A 21,284-nucleotide genomic window follows, 5' to 3' on the forward strand; every position below is an offset into this window, starting at 1 on the left:
AGGCAGGCTGAGGGTGATGAAGATGGGCAGGCAGGCTGAGGATGATGAAGGGGGGCAATGTCCCTCCGCAGCCCCATGCTGGGCAGGGCTGGTGAGGGTGACTCAGGGCAGGATGAGGATGATGAAGGAGGGGAGGCAGGCTGAGGGTGATGAAGGGGAGCAGGCAGGCTGAGGATGATGAAGGGGGCTCTGTCCCTCCACAGCCCCACGCTGGGCAGGGTTGATGTGGGTGACTCAGGGCAGGCTGAGGATGATGAAGGTGAGCAGGCAGGCTGAGGATGATGAAGGGGGCTCTGTCCCTCTCAGCCCCACGCTGGGCAGGGCTGCTGAGGGTGACTCAGGGCAGGCTGAGGATGATGAAGGGGGCTCTGTCCCTCCTCAGCCCCACGCTGGGCAGGGCTGCTGAGGGTGACTCAGGGCTGCCCCAGGCGCGCAGCGATCCCCGCGGCCCCGGCGGAGCTGCCGGCTCAGCAGCCCGGCCCGGCTCCCTGGCCGCCCTCCACACCCCGCAGCGCTCGGAGCCGGCTGCACCGACAGGACGGGCTGGTTCTCAGCAGGCGGAGAACGAGCAGCGCTCGGTGCTGGCAGGGCTCGCAGCAGCGCTGAGCACCGCTCCATCCCCACCATCGCTGCCCCAGGGACCGTGATGGGGGAGGGTCTCCTGGATGGTCTCGGTGGCAGTGCCACCGTGGGGCACGGTGACACTCGCAGCCCAGGGGTTTTCGGTGCCCCAGGGACGGTGGCAGCCCAGATTTGGGCTGGCTGGCCGTTCACAGGGCAGTGAGTCAGCCCCTTGCAGGTCCTGGAGCTGCTGTGCACATCCCACGTGCCAGAGTGTCCCTGTCACCGCTGGCACCCCGTACCCCTCTCGGGGACCCCATTCCCCCAGCAGCAAGGCCTGCGGCGGTGTGTCGGGGTCGGCAGGAGGCTGAGCAGCCGAGGCCGGGCAGCGGGGCAGCAGTGGGGGAAGCTCAGCTCCCCACACGCGGGGAACGCCGGCCGTGGGCTGCCCGCGCCCCGCGGTTTAACGTGTTCCCCTTGCCGCCGCCCGCAGGGCTGCCACACCACCCCGGCCAGCCTGAGATGGAGCGGCACGGGGGGCGAACCACGGCAGCTTGGCTTCTGCCAGGCAGAGCGGGCCCTGCTGCGGCCACTCCCGGGGCCGTGTGGCAGTGCCAGCGTGGGAGGTGGCAGCGGGCACCCAGCCGGGGCAGCGGCGGCGTGGCAGGAGCTGCCCGTGGCAGCTGGAGCTGGCAGGGAGGAGCAGATTTCTGCTCAGACAGCCACCAGCCTGCCCAGCGGGTTCCACCTGGGCACCTCCCAGTGCTCTCAGCACTGCCGCTCTCGGCCCTCGGCTGTTTCATGGAGACTCCTCTTGATTTTTCCCCCCCGATTTCCCCCAGTAAGGGCCCTGGGAAGAGCTGCTGCGGGTGCCGGGGTGGCAGCCAGAGGGGCTCGGGCAGGAGGGCTGGGTGCCCAGCAGGAGCTGAGCACAGCAGCGATGGCTGCTGGGGTGTGGAGGCTCCCCTCGGTAGCACAGCGCTGCGATCCCCGCGTGCCTGAGCTCTCCTGAGCTTCCTAGCAGAGAAACATTTCTCTTCTCCGTGTTTTCAGATGAGGAGGGCAAAGCCTCTCTCCTCCAGGGCAGTTTCCAAAGGAGGTGTTTGACCAGTGCAGCCAAGGAGGCTCCTGTGCGCCCATCCCTGCAAGCGTTCAAGGCCAGGTTGGGGCATTGTGGTCTCGTGGAAGGTGTCCTTGCCCAGGGCAGGGGGTGGAATGGAATGAGCTTTCAGGTCTTTCCAGCCCAAGCCTTGCTGTGATTCCACGATTCCATCCCCCAGCCCCTCCTGGCACCGCCATTCCGCAGCTCTGAGAGCCAGGGAAGGGGTGGCAGGAGCACAGCTCGGAGGAATCAGCCCAGCTCACAGAAATAGCAGCGACAGAAGGAGCGTTTGGTGTACCCGACCTTCTGCTTCGTATGGCTCCAGTGCTGCTTTCCAAACTAAAAATACCTCTTACCTTGACTGCTCCAAGGAGGAACACTTGCTCGGCAGGTTGTTTAGGATTCAGGGGAAGAAAGTTCAGGCAGAGCTCAATTAGTTTGCCTTAATTTACAAGCCAAGTTCTGTGTCTGCATGATTTGCTTTGCTTGTCTGTGCACATTTTAGAGCACGGAGCAATGCTGTGGGAGGGCGTTTTTCACTGCACGTACTTAGGGCAGAAACGCTGCTGTTATTCACATGTTTACAGCCCTCCTCGAAATGAAACTGCTGCGTTTTCTGACATATTAAAAAAACAAAAAAAAAGGACCTGTGATGTGCTGAAATGAGCAGAATATGTGGGAGGATAAAGATGTGCATTGCAGATCGTGGATCTCCTCGTGAGCTCTGCCTTCTCCTGCTCGTTCCTGCTGTCCAGCTGGGCAGTGCTGGTTAATTCTGGGAGCTCTTCTCAGAAGGGACCCGTGTGTGGATGAAAGCTGAGAAGTTGTCACATTTCTCCGTGATGTATGTGAGTTTTTTCATACTCAGAAGTCATGGCCATACTTGACTTTATTTGGAAGCAATCCCTGTATTTCCTGTGGCCCAGAATCACAGAACCATTAAAGTCAGAAAAGACATCCAGGACCATCGAGTCCAACCTAAGGGAAGATTCCCGCCAAAAAAACCTCCAAGCAACATCCTCCTTGTCCATAAGTTATTATATCAGCCTATGCTGACAGCGAAATAACTGAAAACCCCACAAAGTGGGTCCAGAAAGTCCAAAATTAGGAAAACCGTGGCTGAACACTTTTCCCCCCGCTGTGAACTTGCTGCATTTCCTATTCCTGCTTATTAAGCAGGCAGCTGACAGCTGCTGGCACGGCTTGGGAATAGCAGAGGAGCGTGGCGTGTCCCAAGGCTCTCCGGGCCACTTTTGGGCAGCGGCTCGGGAGCAGCTCCTTAGGTGGGATAGCCCTGCGTGTCCCAGCCTGAAATAGCCTGGGAATCTGCTCCTCCGGCCGCTGGGAACGCCGGTTTGCTCGCTGGGAAAGGGGAGCACACGCGTCTGTCGTGCAGGAGGAGGCCGGCCCTGCTCTGGTGGCGGCTCCTGGAGGATCTCTGGGTGGTTTTTAATCACTCCCTCGCTGTCTGAGTGCCACCCATCCTCCCCTCGGCTGGCTGCAGGGGATCTGAGTCCTGATCCAGGGTGGGCTGGGATTCCTGCAAGCCCTGCCTGTCCTCTGGGGAAAGCTCATCAATTGCAACGTGCCAGTCAATGAGCTGATTTTCAAATCAGGCCTAAAATAGGTGGCTTCTGTCCTGCCCTGGTCCTTCACATGAGCAATGACTCTGGTGTGGGTGCAGCACTAGGATCTTCCCTTGGTGTGAAAGCTTCCTTTTAGCTGAGATATTTTAAACACCCTTTTTTAAGGTCAGGAATGGTAATATTGTCTTGAAGGCGGAAGTGCCTGAAAACTGAATTATACTGATGGAAAGCGTTGTGTTTTGGACTTTTGACCCATGTGGCTGATTGCGGGGCCGTTTCAATGCCAGCAGCAGCGTGCAAGCACGGTGTGTGACACCCCAGAGCGGGGCTGCAGCTTCCTGCAGGCTGCAATCCCTGCTTCCTGCTGCGTGGGATGCACACCTCTGGATTGCCTTCACGCGCTGATCCATCTCCCTCGGTCTATTAAACACCTCCAGCCCGTTTCCACCAGAGAACGGGATGGTTTGGGTGGGAAAGGACCTTACAGATTGTCTGGTTCTGCCACGGCAGGGACACCTTCCACCGTCCCAGGCTGCTCCAGCCTGGCTTTGGACATTCCAGGGATCCAGGGGCAGCCACGGCTGCTCTGGGCACCTGTGCCAGGGCCTGCCCACCCTCCCAGCCAGGAATTCCCAATTGCCAATATCCCACCTGGCAGAGGGAATTCCCTGTGTCCCGTGTTTCAGTCCAAAGTGCCACCCCGAAGCTTTAACATTGGAAAACTGTGGAATCCTGAGCGAACGTCAGCAGCACGGGGAGCCGGACACGCGGAGCCCTTGGAAAGCAACAAGAGGCAGATGCTGTGCCTTCCCCCGGAGCTGCAAATCCCAGCCCTCGGAGCCCATTTCCCGAGCAAATCCCCTCCCGTAAAGCTGCCCGTGCCATCTGGCACAGGCACGTCAGGGATCCGAGCGGGAATGGTCGGTGTTTTGTCCCTAAAACGTGCGTGTGGTGCAACCGTGTGTCAGGGCGTCCAGGCTTTTCCCGGGAATGTCCTTTCAGTAAGGTGGTGCTCGGTGCCGTCTGATTCATCCCTAAACGGCTGTGAGAGAATGTGTTCCGTTCTCGGGGTGAAATTGAGGGGATTATTCACATCCCAGCAAGGGGGGCGGCTGCTCCAATCCCCCTCAGAGCCACCGCAGGAGGGGTTTCCTCAAAAACCTCCCCAAAAGTCAGCACAGGGAGCTGGGGGGCTGCAGGAAAATAGAATATATCATGAAGAACAATCCACGAAACCAAAAATTTTTAATTTATTTGAGAAATTTTTCATTTATTTGAAGAAACTAAGCCATGGAGCTTTCCAAACCAGTCTTGAATTTGTGAGCAATACGCATTCAAGAACTGAACAAACGCAATTAAATTAATTTTTAAAGCAATTATTTCAAGCTTCTTGGAGCGGGCAAAGCAAATATTGGAAAGAACATCCTTGCTGAGGCACAGAGTTTATTTTATAGCAGGTGCCAAAATGTTCTGATGACTTAGGATATAAACTGTGAGCAACCAACTTGTGTTTTGAAGGACATGTCAAATCTGTGCCTGTTTATTATGTTGTGTATATATCTATATCTATATCTATATCTATATCTATATCTATATCTATATCTATCTATATCTATCATCTATATACACACACACACATATATATATATATAGAGATATATAAATGTTTTATATAGATCTCTTGATATAATGCCTTTTGGTTATAATCAGATAATACTATATTTATTATAACATATCAATATTATAATAGTGGTCAATATGTTACTATTAATATTTATTATATTAATATTATTATTAAGTGTACACTGCACGTTATGTATTATGCATGATGCATTTTTATTACGTTTTATACATTACCATATATATACTATACATTACATATTATTATATATAGAAATATACAGTGTTTATACTGTATTAATATTGCAATATTAATAATATGTTAACACGTATTAATACCGCAAACACCTACCACCTCCACTCCACACTACCTGCTACCCCTGTCCTCTAATTAAACGAGCAGAAATGACCACGAAAGCGGCAAATCATGCCGTAACTTTCAGATCAAGGCCTGGAAATCAACTTTTATTAGTCAATAATTCCGCTTTATTTAGGTTTTATTTCTGAGGGAGCCCACACGCGGGAGGTACCATCGGCGAGCGAAGCGCGGGGGTCGACGGGGGAGGCGGGGGGGGCGCGGTGCGGGGCTCCGCCCCGCCCCGCGTCCCCCCCCCGCCTCCCCCGTCGACCCGTTCCCCCCCCCACGCTGCCGGCGATGGTAGAGCCCACGGCGGGAAACCCCGCGCCCGCCTCGCACAATGCGCGCGCAGTTCGCGGCGCGGCCGCAGGCGGCGCTGCGGCGCCCGCCCCGTGGGGGTGCCCGGATGCGGCCGCGCCGGAAGAGAAGCGCGTCTCCTCAGGGCCCGCCATCTTGTGCGGCAGCGAGCAGGGCGCGGGGGGCCCGGTAGCATCCGCGCAGGATCCCGCCGACGGGGGCCCATCATGCCCGGACACCTGCAGGAGGGCTTCGGGTGCGTCGTCACCAACCGCTTCGATCAGCTCTTCGATGACGAGTCCGACCCCTTCGAGGTGCTGCGCGCGGCGGAGAGCCGGAGGAAGGAGAGCGGCGGCGGCGGCGGCGGGAGCCAAGCGGGCGGCGGGGCCCGCGGCCCGGCGGGCGCCCAGAGCGGCTCCTCGGGCGGAGCCGGAGGAGCAGGCCAGGCGGGCGGCGGCGCGGGCAGCGCGGCCAAGCAGCTGCGCAGGGAGTCGCAGAAGGAGCGCAAGAACCCGCTGCCGCCCTTCGCCGGCGGAGACCGCCGGGAGGATGGCGGGGGCCAGCCCGGAGCGCCGCTGCGGAAGGAGGGTGAGCGGGCCGGGGGGTCGGCGGGGAGGGTGGGCCGGGCCGCGCAGAGGGGGCCCGGGCTGGGCCGAGCCGCACGTGGGGCCGCGCATGGCGGAGCCCGCCCCGGGAGCCCGCCCGGGGCGCCCGCGGGGCCGGCGGCGGCGGCGGCGCTGGGCTCGGCCGGCCCCACGTGTCCCGCGGCTCGGCCCGCGCAAAATGGAGTCGGGCGTGCGGGGCGGCCCGAGCCGCCTCGGTGCCGGCGGGAGGGAGAGGAGTAAGGCCGGAAAGAAATGGGGAATGGCAGCAGCAGTGGAGAGGCTCGTGGTGGAAGGGATGGGAAAGGCCATCCCGTTCCATCCCTGCCGCAGGGCACCTTCCACTGGCCCCGGCTGCTCCACGAAGCGGCCAGCATGGGCTTGGGCACTGCCAGGGATCCATGGGCAGCCACAGCTTCCCTGGGCACCCTGTACTAGGGCCTGCCCACCCTCCCAGGGAAAAATTTCTTTCCCGTATCCCATCTTAACCGGCGCATGGAACTCTAGAATGGCTCGGGTTGGAAAGGCCCTTCTCGTTCACCCCCTGCCCTGGACAGGGACGCCTCCCACTAGGCCAGGTTGCTCCAAGCTCCGTCCAGCCTTGTATCCTGAGCTTCACTCGTGTTCCAGGGGCTCCGATGGATTTTACGGGGTATCTGGAAGTTCCTGGGCTTTCCAAGAGCTGTTTGGGTCGTTCTCTAGGGGAGCAGCGCTGATAGCCATCTTCTTGTTTTCATATATATTTAAATAATCACCTGCATGAATTCTTAGTTTCTCTGAATTTTTAAGACGTCTTACATGAAAAACTTTGGGAAAAAATGAAATTAAAGGCTGGAGAACGTGCTTTGGGAATTGGGAGGCCGGGGCCCCACATGGATAGGGAGGGATGTGGGCACATGGCGTCCCGTGCGGCTCCACCGCGCCCAAACTTCAGCGCTCGGCAGGTGGGTCACAGCTCAGGTTCACAGGAATCCTTGGAAAAAAAGCCATCGGAGTGTGCTGAGAGCAGAATGACGTGGGAGCAAGGGAATAACAGGTTAACTGCAATTTCAACAAGCTTTTCGCAGAGCACGGTGCTGCGTGAGAGCATCTTAATGCTTCCGCTTTTATGTTACAGAGTGGTTCTGATTCTCCGCTGCTTTGTGCTGTTAAGGAAAGAAATAATTTTAATGTGTTGCTTGTTTTGGAAGGTGGGCGTTGTGAAGGTTATTCGAAAGCACCTTGTGAGAAGACAGATTTAGGAAGGATGTTAGAAATACTCTTTGCTTGTGGATCTCGCGCTCATTAACGTTAGCAGTGTTTTCTGTGTGAGGGATGCAGTGGTTTGTCCAGAGTCCCAGTTCGCCAGACCAGTGTCCTCTGGAAGCCTTAGTGGGGTGCAGGATTGCCCCCCGAGATCCCCCTGGGACACGGCAGAGTCTGTGGCACCGCGGGAGGCCTCTGGGCAGCCCCTCTTCACCTTCCGATTTTCGCAGCTTGTTTTCAAGAGCAGTGTGAAAAATAACTATTTTCGTGGTTTGTTGTGGTAGTGAAACAGAGAAAGTCGGGGCTGCTGTTGTAGCAGTGTGGTAAACAAAGTCAATTTCCAGTTCGAAAATGTCTATTTTTGTGCGTGGCTGTTTTTGCAGTTCTGGCATCACAAAGGTGCTCGATGCCAGGGTTTGTTTCCTGTGTGAATGTATTTTAAGCTATTCCACTACTCCATAAGGCTGCGAGTGATTTGCCTGCTGAATTAGCAGTTCAAAGCTTGGTGATGCTGAGAAATAACTCGTATTTTGGGTTAGGCTTCAGCAGGAACTGGGTTTTTCTGAGTGCGGGGCGTTGAACTCGAAATTCAAAAGCCGTGGCTGTTCCATTCCAGTTCTGCAGCATGCCTGCTCCTCTCCCTGCCTCTGCTCCCGGGGAATGCCTGTGCCCACTGGAGAGCCCCTCTCCCAGTGCAGGCTGCCTGGTTTAGCCCCTTGTTTCCTCAGGGAGTCGGGAATGCTTGGGGAGCTCAGTGTGCCATGCAAACTTCATGTTAAACACAGCTTGGAAGGTGAGGGAGACATTGTTCATCTGGGTGTGTTGGCTTGGATATCATTACAACTGCAACTTCTCTAGCCCCACCCAAATTTGACATTGCTTGCTAGGCAGGAACTCGCTTCTTTAAAAAAAAATTAAAAATCAGCTTTGAATTTAAAAGCTGGTTTGTTAATTCTGGAGCCAGTGTTTTGGCAAGAAAGCGGTATAAGAGATGTGTTTGTACTCATCTTTTAAAGAAGAGTAAACAAGGCCTTTCACATGAGTGGAAAAGAAAACTGTGTTATATCTTTGAGAGGGCTTGGTGGAGAAGAGAATGCCCACGGGAGGTTTTTATTTGCAATAAAAACCCTTTCAGGAGGCCTAGGCAGGGAGGAAGAATGCTGGGCAGCTCGGTGGCACTGTGGATTCTTCAGCTATTTTGAGAAGTGCACCAGGAGCAGAATCTTTGTCAGGGAATGTTGGACTGGGAGGATCCATGGGGGTGAGGAGCCCGCTTAGTCACTGACCAGAACCTTCAGGACACCTTCAGACACCTGTCTGGTACAGGCGGTGGCACTGCTGCCCAGAAGAGTTTCCAAGGACAGAATCACAGGATCATTTAGGTGGGAAACACCTCCAAGATCATGGGATGGGGTGCTGCTGTAGAACAGCACAGGATGACTGTCCTAGGCAGCACAGGATTGACTGTCCTAGGGCCAGTGAGGCCATGCTCACTTCATTTGGGTGTTCTTCAAATGAAACCCACTTGTTTTACCTGAAAAGCCCCTTTCAGAGAAAAATAACAGTAATAAAACCCTGCTCACCTTGATCTTTGTTTGAAAGTTGACCCTGTCATTTCATTAGGGATTTCTTAAGATCTCAGTCAAACGCAATTTGAAATCCTGGGTAAAAAAGGGGCTGAGAAGAGTCAGGTGGAGGTGGGGCTGCTCAGTTTATGCAGCAGTAAAACTTCTATTCCCGCTATCTGTCCCGGAGCACTCCACATTCCGTTGATGTGTCTGGCCTGATGTTTCAGGGATAAGGAGGATTGGCAGGAGGCCTGATCAGCAGCAGCAGCAGCAGCAGCAGGGCGAAGGCAAACCCATCGACAGGAGACCCGAGCGACGACCTCCCCGCGAGCGCCGCTTCGAGAAGCCCGCCGAGGAGAAGGGCGAGGGAGGAGAGTTCTCCGTGGATAAGTAAGAGTTTTGTCTTGCTGAGAAACAGCTTTCCTAGCTTTGACAGGCAGGGCTGTCCTGCCTTCTGCTGCTCAGGTAAAAAAGCTGATTGAATGCAGATTGAATTGCTGTCATGCAGATGATAACACTTCCTTTTCCATGCTTTTGTTTGCAAACCTAAGTTACAGGCTGGGAGTGATGTGGATGAACAGGTTCATAGGTGTAACTGAATTGTGGTTTAAATCGAGGTACTCGCCATATTTCTCACATCCATAGCAGATAGCTCAGGAAGGGAACCCAGCATAGCTGTTTCCTGCAGGATGAGATTTGTTTGCTGTTACAGCTGTGGCTTTAATTTGCGCAGCTGAATTAAAGCCAGCAAAAGTTTGTCCATGTAGGTGTTTGCATCCTGGCTGCAACAGCTTCAGACCTGGGAGTGGTGAAGCCATCTTAGATCTACATGAAATTAAAACTGTCTTGAGTATTGTGAGACAGCCAGAATTCGAGTAATGTTCAAATATTAATGTTTCAATTGCCAAAGCTAAAATCCTCCTAAAAGTAAGTTGGGTTAAAGCGAGTTTAGTTGAAGTTTTAACATCAGTTAATTATGTAACAGAATACAAAGATTAAGTTTTGGAATTAATGCCAGAAGACACAAACAAACAACAATCCTGAGTATTTGTTTCCAGATTCTAAAATCATGGAACCGCAGAATGGTTTGGGTTGGAAGGGACCTTGGAGGTGATCTGGTTCCAGCCCATGCCACAGGCAGGGACACCTCCCACTATCCCAGGTTACTCCAAGTCCTTCCACCCTGGCCTGGGACACTTCCAGGGATAGGGGAGCGACTTTTGTGGAATTAGAGCCTGAACCCAGCTACAAACTAATTACCAAAGGAGAAACAAGTAAATAGAGCTCTCAGGAGGACAATAACCATGAAGCAGGCTGTACATTTTTGGAGGCGAATCACTTGACCCAGCTTACAAACAGCAATCACCAAAGCAAAACCAAGTCAATAAAATCCTCAGAGAGGACAGGAGCACGCAGTGCTGTGTGTTTCTGGAGTGGATCCCTGAGCTGGGGCTGTTCCTTGCAGACCCATCCTGGACCGACCCATGCGTGGACGCGGCGGCCTGGGCCGGGGCCGCGGGCGCGGGCGCGGCATGGGCCGGGGAGACGGCTTTGACTCTCGCGGCAAGCGGGAATTCGACCGGCACAGCGGCAGCGATAGATCGTGAGTCTTCACCTTTTCCCGCCCCTTGTGGCTCCCCTTTCCCGCTCCGCCCCGTTTGAAATTGATCTTTTGAGTTTCTGTGTCTGGACACTATAATGTTAACTCAGTTTTGTTAGTTCTGTTTCACATTCACATTTCAGCGGCCTAAAGCACGAGGACAAGCGCGGCGGCAGCGGATCGCACAACTGGGGAACCGTCAAAGACGAGCTCACGTGAGTGTCCTGTCGTGGCTCAGAAAACCATTAGCGCTGTGTTAATCAGCCCTAATTATGGCTTGCAGAACGCCCAGATTTAGCTGCCTTTTTGCCTTTGATCTCCATGGTTTTTGCCACGCTTCTGCAGAGTTTAAACCCCCAGCGATTTCTTGTAGCATAAGAATAGCTTCACTGCTCAACCAGAGTTTTGGGGAAGTTTGGGAGGTCTTGTGCTGGTTTGGTAACGGTTCTTGGTTAAAATGAGAGTGTTCCACTTTTGGTAAATTTTGGTCAGGATAAGCATTCATTTTGTATCACAAAAGTTCAGCTGTCACATTGAGATCTGTTTTTAATGCCCAAATCCATTTTGTGTTGGAAGGGACAGTGGGAGCCTTTCAGGAGGGGTAGTAGGAAGTATTGGGGAAAACCATTAGTTACGTGAAAAGCATAGAGTTTAAAAGGCACAGAGAGCACCAGTCCTTACTGAAACAATAAATCCACCCTAGATCTTGACTGTTAATCTTACGTATCTTTAAAGAGGGATGAAATTGCAAAAACCCCAACTCCCACCGTTATGTAATTGCAGTGAATTGGATCAGTCAGCTGTAACTGAGGAAACGCCGGAGGGAGAGGAGCACCCGCCTGCTGATTCTGAAAACAAGTGAGTAGCACCCCTCTCCGTGCTCCTGGGCTGCTGCAGGGGTGCTGTTGCATTCCCTTCAACCTCTGCTGTTTATCCCCACATCTGTTTGGCCAAACTCATTGTCAGTAGATCATCCACAGTGCTGCTGAATGAGTCTCCTTAAAAGCCTTGTGTCTGGAAATTGTTGTCTTTAAACCATTCCTTGGTGTCCCGCAGGCTCTTTCAGATTTATTTATTTATTAATAATAATTTCTAATACACTTTGGGTCTTGGGGTTACAGCTCCAGATTCCAAGCCCAAAAGTGTCTGTGCTCACACTAAGGTAGCAGCACCAAGCAAATGGGACAGAAATGCCAATGGAAGGCAACTTTTCCAGCTTAATTTTCCAGAGCAGCCTTGGAGACCGTGTGGCTGAGCTGTAGGAGAAAGGTTGTATCTTTCATTCTCCAGGCAGTTTTCAAAGTTACCTGGATCTCTTCCCATCTCGCTTGGACACTGTTTCAGGAGGAACCAGGGACTGGAGGAATGAAAGAGTAACCAGAGCAGCAGCAGGAGCCCTACTTTTACTGAGCTGATGTAAAATACAATACGGATTTTTATGGTAGCCTAGCGTGACTAAGGCTGTATTTTAATGAGGAGTGGGCTTTGTAGAGGACTCAGAAAATGGCAAACAGAATTTTGAAGTACTTGTTCCTAATGATTCCCAATGTGTTTGCCATGGCTTGGTTGCCTCACTGAAAAGTTTCTCTAGAGAAAAGCATCTCCACATGGGGAACTTTTTAATTGTCTGGTGTTATGTGGATCTTTGCTCTCGGCGTTTCAGCAGAACTGTAGGATGTTTTACTGCAGTAAAACAAAACAAATTCTGATTGCATCCTGTGTCAAAAATCATTCTCTCCTACACAGTGAGAAGAAGTTGAAATACAGTTATTTTGACAAAACCTTTGCATTACTGTTCAAAATTAATGGCTGCCAAATGAAAACCTTTGAAATTGAGGCTTTCACGATCTCTTTGCTGCACGTACACAGCATTGGTTTCCTATAAATCAGAAATTCAGTTGCATAAACACACTGAACAATGACCAGAGGCTTCCAGTAGCTGGAATATGATCTGTTACTGAGCACAGTGCTTGTGTGTTTTACTTAAAAATAGCCTTTGGCACTCGGGAGATGTGCTGTATCTCACAAATAAGGTGTGTGCTGTTACTTTTTCAAATTAGCTGGAAGTAAAACTTGTTTGAATAATTGTCTTTGGTTCAACCAAGGAAGCAAATTATCCAAAGCTGCTTAAATTCTGGTTTTTAAAATCCTAAAAAGCTTGAAAACTCTGGGAAGCATGAGTTCTCGCTGCCTTGACTTGAATGTTTATGAGAGATGTAGTTCAAAAAGGGGGGAAGGAGCTCCAAACAAGTCGTGCCAGAAGTTGGGCTCTCAGATTTGGAAATAAAACTGACAGTAATGTGGAGATTTGGTGGCCTGGGTCAGTTTTAATTTTAACATTTTGCTGTGCTCAGAGGTGGCTGGGTGTAATTTTTTTGACACTCCCTCTAAAGGTGAATTTTCCTGTGGTGGAAGCGAGTGTTCCTATTTTCACCTCTTAACTGCTAAATCCTTGACAAAGATCAATTTGTAACCTGGTAGCAGGCAGCAGATGATTTTGGGATTGTGTGCAGAGTGTAAATCCTTAGTTGTGACCATGACCTGCATGAATTGACCACAGAGAGAATGAGGTTGAAGAAGTGAAGGAAGAAGGCCCCAAGGAGATGACTCTGGATGAGTGGAAAGCCATTCAAAGCAAGGACCGCGCAAAAGTCGAGTTCAACATCCGCAAACCAAACGAGGGAGCTGATGGGCAGTGGAAAAAAGGATTTGTGCTCCACAAGTCAAAGAGCGAGGAGGTAAAGTGCCTTTCCGTGCTTGGAGCGTCCACCTTGTGAAAGTTTTGCTGTTGGTGAGCATTATTTGGAGTGGAAGCTCCGTTCTGGGAGATGCTGACCTGCAGCTGGAAGTTTAGAAAGTGGGAGCAGCATTTTTTTTAAATTTGAACTTCATTCTTGTTCATTCGAGCAACATTCTTTTAGCAGCATTGAACTTCTGCGGTAGCACGAGCGGCCGTTCTGGCTGTGCTTGGCTTCAGGAGCTGAGCTGTGCCCTTATCTTTGTAAGAATTGCCTCTTGGTAGAGTGTGTGGGCAGTGTTGTCAAGTTTGCTCTCTGAAAAAGGCAGCTTGTGTTATTTAGCTTCTGCTCTGCAGTACACAGGTTCCTGGAGCTTGCTGAGGGATGTCAGCGTGAAGGAAGACTGGTCATGCCTCAGAGACCTTAAACCCAACTGTGCATCTGAAATTGGTGGTGTGGGTGTCTCCTCACTCAGTGCTGTGACACAGGCCAGCCCTTGGGAAGGCAGTTGGAATGATTTATGTGCTCCAGTGACACTCGGCCTGGCTGCTGTCGAGTTGTTTTAAATTTGTAGTTTCTCATTTCAGGCGTTGCATAATGTTCATTATTCTGTTCCAAGAGTGGCAAGGGGAGATGCAGCAGGGAGGGAAGTGCTGAGAGCTCTGGTTTTGTAATGCAGGGCTGTGCTAATCTTTGTTTCTAATCTTTGTTTTTAGCGCTCTATAATATGTTAAGTAGCTCACTTAAGAGATTGGTGGCAGCCAGCAACTTTGTATACTGGTGGTGCTGAGTCCTTTGAAGTGACCGGATAGTGTGTAATACTGTTTGTTCTTCTGAAATGTGTTCCTGCTCTTCCCACCTTGCCAGTTTTTATCCTGGGAGCTGGGGTGTAATACAGGGTGGGGGGCGCTGCTCCGTGTTCCAGTGGAGGTTCCATTTCTGCTCTGGTTGAGCTCCCAGTGAGGCTGCCGTTGTGACAGATCAGGCTCTTCCCTTGCTGTGTGGGGCAGTTCAGTTCCTGAGGTGATTGCGTGGCTGTGTCTCCTCTGAAGTGTTCAGTAAATGCTGCTTTCTCTGCCTTGGGTAGCAAAGGGAGTTTGAGTTACATTTAGTGTTGCTGTGTGCTGAAAGAATGTGTTAAACAGAAGTATTTATGTACTTTACCAAGATTTACTGAACCTGGAGTTCTTCAAATTCCCCCAGTCTCTCTGATCAGATTTATTTGACATGTACTCATCCGAGGGCACTTTTTTTAATGTATGAGCATACATGGTAGTAAAGGTGATGCTACTTGTGAGAAATTTAGAGGCTACAAAGATCCAGACTGTATTTTCCTTTTGAAAACTGGATCAGTTAACTAAAAAAAAAACCACAACCACCCTAAAACAACCAAGCAAAAAACTATAACAAAAAAATCTGAACAAAAACTGTGAATAATCAAATTACTGCCGTGGAAGACCTGACATAATTAGTAGATTGTTCTGTTTAAGAGGTGAACTTCTCAAATAAACAAGTTGGATATTTTTAGCACCATCACATAAGAAGGTAACAGCCTCTTGCTGCGTAAGCATGAAAGTGAGGTATTAACAAATCTGCCTTCAAATGGAGCTGCCTTTAGCCTGCTTTATTGTCCATCCAGCAGATGTGTCTCCCCATCTCCCTTCTTCATTGTTCCCTGATCCCATGGGAAGCAGTGTGGGGATTTTCTCTCAGGATTACAGGAGAATAGCTCTATAATACAGGCCTTAGGAAAGCTCCCACTGCAGCTCCTTTGTGAGCAGCTTTAGAAGGCAACATATTTCAAAAAACCACCAATCACCTGCTATTTCCTCTCTTTGTCCTCTTGGATGTACTTAGGAGTCAAGAAATTAAGGTTTCTCTGATTCTTATTGGTAAGAAGGAGATGATGTGTGGAAGTGATTTAGTTTATAGGTAAATATTGGTTTTTAGCCCCAAATCTTCTGTACTCTTATGGCTGAGAAACCATGTGTGCCCCAATAGATCTGTCAGAAATCTGAGGTGTTGTGATGAGCACCTGCATTCCTGGGGCTTGACAACTCTTTGGAGAATGCCCCGGGAGCCTGGGGAAAGGGAGAGTGAGGATCTGATGCTGCTCATCCTTGGGAAGGAGCTGTCCTCCTTTTCCTCCTGGCTGAGGGCTGAAATGCTCCCCCTGCCTGAGCTCTGTCCTCTTGTTGCCCTTCACTCTGCAGGAGTGGTAGAATGGACTCGCAGTTCTGCCTCAGGTTCTTGCTGCTTCAGTGTGACATGCAGGGCCATCAGCAGCCCTGCTCCGAGGAGCCTCTTCCCAGGACACAGGGCTATGCCATAGAACAGAGTTCCTCTTTTTCTCTGCAGCTGCTTTAGTGCCTGGAGTCTTCAGTCCCTACAAAACCAGGAACGAGTTATATTGTGGACAGATCCTAAAATTCATCCCAAAAGGGGAATCCAGGACTCCTGGAAAAACTGATACCCAGGAGAACACTGTCCCTGCTGTGCCTCTTCAAACCTCCTCACTAATCCAGTCCTTCCTTAGAGGAGGTTGCACTGGGAGATTAGGAAATGTATTTTGGAAAAGAATGATTCATCTCCTCAAAGTTGGGAGGAATGACTCTTGAATGAAGGCTCTGCAGGAGGATTTCCATGAGCAGTGATTCAAACATCCCAGCTCTTCCCATCTCCCTGCCTGACCTGTGGCCATGCTGGAGACCAGCCTGCACATGTGGTCTCTGCCAGGGCTTCCTGCAGCTCCTGGGCAGCTTCCTGGTGTCCATCCACCTGAGCTTTTTGCTTGGTGTCCATCCACCTGAGCTTTTTGCTTGGTCTCCATCCACCTGAGCTGTTTTCTGGTGTCCATCCATCTGAGCTGGTTTTCTGGTGTCCATCCACCTGAGCTTTTTGCTTGGTCTCCATCCACCTGAGCTGTTTTCTGGTGTCCATCCATCTGAGCTGGTTTTCTGGTGTCCATCTGAGCTTTGTTTTGGTGTCCACCTGAGCTTTTTATTGATGTCCGTCCACCTGAGCTGTTTTCTGGTGTCCACCTGAGCTTTGTTTTGGTGTCCATCTGAGCTTTCTCCTGTCTCCACACTTGGCACATCCATCCTGTGCTGTCTCTGGCTGCTTGCGCAGCTGCTCCATGTGCTCAGTGCCATCTGTACCAGCAGCTCCTGTGACCTGATTACCTGTTGTTCCCGTACGTAGTCGAGTCTCATTTCTTCCTTTTGTTTTCTCCCTTTGTTCCTTTTGTCACTTTGGCGTGGACACGCAACTGTCACCAGACAAAGGCGATGACAGAAATGCAGGGGAGTCTGCTGGATTCAAATGAGGTACCGATCCTTTCTCTGTCACTGGTGATCCCTGGTGTTGGCTTCAGCCCCTTCAGCAGGGAGCTGATACTAAAAACTCACCAAAAGAAAGAATTGTTCTGAATGTGGAGCTTTTCTGTCCATGCCTGCTGTCTCACTGTGCACCATCCAGCACCCAGCGTGGTTTTAGTCCCCTTGCTGCTCACCCTGCTGGTTTCAAACCTTATCATAAGAGCTTTTGTCACGAGTCTCTCTTTTTTTGTTGCTGCTCTTTTTCCATCTCTCACTGTCTGCTTCAGCTCTCTTGGTAGTTTGTTCTTAATTTTTGACAGCCTTCCCCAAGACCCTTAAGGGCAGCACTGCCTTCAAGAAGTGGTCAGTTATTAAATCAGAGCACTGCTGAGTCACCAATACGTGGAAATTTAATGTTTCCCAGGATTTTTCAGGATAAGCAACTTGATCAGTATGTCTGACCTTTTACCCCAGTGATGGAAGAGGCTGAGGAGAATGTGCCAATCTTTTGTTGGAGTTTTAAATGACCTTTAATTAACTACTTTGGATAGAGGAATCATCAGGTTACGTAGAGAGTTTGCAATTTGTTGGTGCAGTGTTTATACCAAAATCAAAATAATTTTTGGTCAACTGTAGTGATTTGTTTTTGAATAAAAGCAGCATAGGGGATGGAAAGGCACAGAAATACTGCACAAATCCACTGATCCCACCACTCCTAGTAATCCCAGGAAAGGGAATTGCCTCATGGCTACCAGAAGCTGGAAACAATCTCAGTACCCTGCAGTGATAAAAAATTAAATGGTAAGAAAGGAATTTAAGGCATCTCTAAGGTGTTGTAGTGATTTACAGAGTGATGGTGTTAGGTTTGAGTAGTGCCACGTCAGGCTGAGGCCTGGAATAACTTTTCTTTGTTGAGACAAACTTCCTAAGTTTGGCAGAGAGATTTCCAAGGGAAGGAAAAATAAAATCAGGAGTGAAGTAGGGACCAGCTGTTCTGTGGGATGCATCCCAGTGGAATGTGTTGGTCATAAAGCAGCAAGGAAGGGATATTTGAATCAAATTGGGGATGGAGGGAGAGGACAAGGGGGAATGGCAGGCATAGATGGGATATTGGGAAGAACCCATGGAATCCCGGGCAGCAGCTTTGGCTCCAGAGCTCTCCATCCCCTGGCAGCCTTGTGAAGGCTCCACAAATGGTAATTAAAGATCACAGGGCTTAATTGCACAATGTGTTGCCTTTGAAAGTCCGAGTGTTGTGTAACTGCAGCAGAAAAGTCATTTGGAGTTGGGAAGCTTGAGCCTGCACGAGGCATTTGTGTAGGAAAACCAGGAAATTGGTGAGTGCTGTGCCAGGAGTTGGGGGCTTGGAGGGAAGGAAAGTGTTGGATGTTGTCATGTTTCCAGAACACCAGGGTTTGGCTGTAATAAGCAGGATTTTACTTTCTTTGTGTTATCCTGGATGCCAAAAACTGGCTTGAACGTGGAAAAAAAATGTGTGTAAAATAGGAGAAATAACTGCTTTAAAAACACCTGCTGAGGTTCAGTGAGTAACTGAACTTTTCCAAGGATGCTGCTCTTGGTAACTCCTGGGAGCATCCCTTGCTCCTCCAGGCTCAGGTTTCCACCAAATGCACTGGGAACAAGCCAGTAAGGGAATATCCTGGCAGAGGTGCTGAGATCCACATTTTCCAGTGTCACCGGTGAGACTGGTTGTGTTTTAGCTCCTCCAGCTCCTTGTGTTTGAGCTTTTTGTGCCTCCTTTGCTGTCGCAGTGAATGCAGAGCAGTGAGGGATTCTCAGCAGGTCCCTAGTCTTGAATCTTTATCGAGGGCTCAAACAAAAATGTGTAAATGCTCGGGGAGAAAAATCAGGGTGGGTGACCAAGAGTGGAAAAAGAGGGGAAGGAATTGGTGGAACCAGGACAGAAACTGGGAATTGCTACAACATGGGATTCTGTACTGGCTTGGTAATATCAGTCTGGTGTGGGATAAGGACACATTGCTCTGATGGAATTTTGGGAAGGATTTCTCCATGGAAAGGGAGGTCAGGCTTTGGAAGGAGCTGTCCAGGGGGGTTTGGACTGCGCATCCCTGCGGGTGTCCAGGGAAGGACCGGACCTTGGTGACAAGGAGGGGATTGGGCACAGCTTGGACTCAGTCTCTGAGGTTGGAAAAGTCCTCCAGGATTGCGGGAGCTCACGAATTATCTCGGAAAGGCAAAATACTTTGGTTGCTAGGAAATGGCGAGTTTCCCGAGGGACAGGCAGGAGCGGATGCTGGGGCTGTGCGAGCGGGGCTGTGCTCTGTGCCGCCGCGCACAGGCGGGGGTTGCGGCGCCGCTCCCTTGCTGACCGAGATGTGCTGGCTGCAGGCTCACGCTGAGGACTCGGTAATGGATCACCACTTCCGCAAGCCCGCCAACGACATCACATCCCAGCTGGAGATCAACTTTGGAGACCTGGGCCGCCCCGGGCGCGGCGGCAGAGGGGGCCGGGGCGGCCGGGGCCGCGGGGGCAGGGCCAGCCGTGGAGGCAGGACCGACAAGGTGAGCACCACCCCGGGGACATTCCCCTCACCTCCTGTCCTGCTGGCACCTTCCAGGGGGGGCCGGGCCGCGGGGGCAGGGCCAGCCGTGGAGGCAGGACCGACAAGGTGAGCACCACCCCCGGGACACCGCCCCTCACCTCCTCCTTTTCCCTGGGGGAGATGCTCCGACTGCAAGCAGCGTGTTTTAAACCCAAGGGAAAATCCTTCTGTGCAAAGCTGAGTTTCAGCCGGGTTGTTAGGACAAAAGGATGAATGTTTGAGCAGTGCTGTCACCAAACACAAAAAAGGGTGGATTTTTTTAAAGAGTGCCTGTCTTTGTGTCTAAACCTGAAGGATGACTTTCCAGTGTGGACAGATCTGAATGTACCATGAGCTGCCTGAGGTGGTGCCAGAGCAGATCCACAAGTGCTGGTTATTTTCAGCCACAGCCAGGACACTCTGCGTGCATTGTGACCTGCTGGGGGTGAAGGACTGGTTGTACAGCTGCATGTCACATCTTGAACCTGAGGAATTCAGATTTTCCAGTTGGAAACGGGGCTCTTACTGGTTTTTCTCTAACCTCCAGTAATGCCTTTCCCTTCTTTGGTGCTAAGGCACCAGGGGAATATCCTGAAAAAATACTGATTGGCGTTTGGGTGACAATATGTGCAGTTGAAGCACTGCAGTGTAGCTACAGTGAAGATTTGATTTATTATGAATCACTTACTTGCCTTAAGGGCAGCAGTCAAATTGTTGCTGGTTGGAAAATGAGCTCAGTCTGTGTGCTGTTGTTTTCTTCACACAGATTTGCTTGGTTTTGTCCCTTCTAGCAGACACAGACTTCACAAATTTTAGTTTATTAGTTGGGAAGCTCTCTCCTGACAACAGTGTCAGAATATTTTGAGGAATTGAAATTCAGCAGTGGTGGTTTGGTTTGGTTTGGGTTGTTTCACTAATACTCTTCAGGAATGCTGCCATAAAGTAATTCCAAGCTTTCCTGCACCTGACTTTGTGTTGCTTTTGTTTCCTTGCAGTTGGTCAAGGAGTTTGATGTGATCCACACGCCCAACCAGGTGAGTGAGCTCTGCTTGAGCATTCCCTGGCAGGGACCAAAACTTCCCTCCTTTTTCTGGCTGTTCCTGCTCTTGTGTGCTGAGCAGCTGGAGGTGCTGAGCCTGTAGCTTAAGCCCTGCTGTTGCTTTTTAATTCTGGTTTGTGGCCTGTGGAGTCTTAGGCAAGGCAGAGACTCTGCAGCCACGGGTGTTGATGCAACTCTCATTTTAAATATATTTCTTGATAAATTCACACCACGAGAGGAAGTTCCACTGCCTTGGCTCTTGCCATTCTTCTCCAAGGACCAAGTGAAGAGTGTGAAATTCCTTATTTCTGCTCTGGGTTTTAGATGTGGTGCAAAGCCTTTCAGAAAACTACTGAGGAGATCCTTGGCTAATGCATGAATTTTTAGGGCTAAAAATTTGGCACAAAAATTACTTTAATCAACGTCTGATTTCTGAGTGGGAAAAATTAAACATGAAAATCTTAATTTGTGCTGCAGAAAGGGCCCTTTCTGTAACATTTCAGTTGTGTCCCTCAGTAAGGATTGGTCCACGGGGAAGGATCAGCCCATGGCAGGAGGTTGGAATTCCATGGTCTTTAAGGTCCCTTCCAAGCCAGACCATTCTGAGATCTCTTTAAAAAGAGAATTGTGCAGTAATGATGTGCAAACATCAATTTGCCTACAATTCCTCTCCAGATTAAAAAAAAAAACAAAAAAAACCCAACAAAACAGTGTAAGAGGCTTTGTAATTTCTGGAGTAAATAAAATAGGGTTGTTTTTGTAGTGATTCCTCCTGCCCCAAGGTGGTGCCTCCAGGCAATAACTCTGTGATGTTTCTCTTGCAGTCAAGTGCTTCTGCTCCTGACGTAGATGACCCAGAGGCTTTCCCAGCTCTGTCCTAAACTGGATGTCATAAAGCCAACCCTGCCCTGGTGGGGCCTTCCTCTCCGAGGCTTGCATGCTTAAGGATCCTAAAACAACTAAGAAATTGAAAAAAAACAAAACAAAAAAAAAAAAAAAAAAAGAGACTGTCATTCATACCATTCACACCTAAAGACTGAATTTTATCTGTTTTGAAAATGAACTTCTCTCGCTACACAGAAGCAAC

The 21,284-nt window shown here is 50.5% G+C and overlaps 1 protein-coding gene across 4 annotated transcripts; it reads left to right on the forward strand.

Moving 5' to 3' along the window:
- The first annotated feature begins 5,524 nt into the window (after positions 1 to 5,524).
- Positions 5,525 to 21,200, forward strand: SERBP1 (SERPINE1 mRNA binding protein 1). 4 transcript variants are annotated; one of them, XM_038144346.1, is made up of 10 exons: positions 5,525 to 6,112; positions 9,167 to 9,329; positions 10,405 to 10,542; positions 10,659 to 10,754; positions 11,323 to 11,397; positions 13,100 to 13,277; positions 16,556 to 16,603; positions 18,965 to 19,138; positions 20,154 to 20,192; positions 21,022 to 21,200. In XM_038144346.1, the coding sequence occupies exons 1-10, from the start codon at positions 5,752 to 5,754 to the stop codon at positions 21,076 to 21,078; spliced, it is 1,329 nt and encodes a 442-aa protein (XP_038000274.1). In that variant the 5' UTR covers positions 5,525 to 5,751; the 3' UTR covers positions 21,079 to 21,200. The 4 variants fall into 4 exon arrangements, with proteins under 4 accessions (XP_038000274.1, XP_038000275.1, XP_038000277.1 ...); XM_038144347.1 differs by having other exon boundaries at positions 10,683 to 10,754; XM_038144349.1 differs by lacking the exon at positions 16,556 to 16,603 and having other exon boundaries at positions 5,535 to 6,112.
- The last annotated feature ends 84 nt before the right edge of the window (positions 21,201 to 21,284 follow it).

This window comes from Motacilla alba, chromosome 8 (assembly GCF_015832195.1).
Source record: "Motacilla alba alba isolate MOTALB_02 chromosome 8, Motacilla_alba_V1.0_pri, whole genome shotgun sequence".
NCBI lineage: Eukaryota > Metazoa > Chordata > Aves > Passeriformes > Motacillidae > Motacilla > Motacilla alba.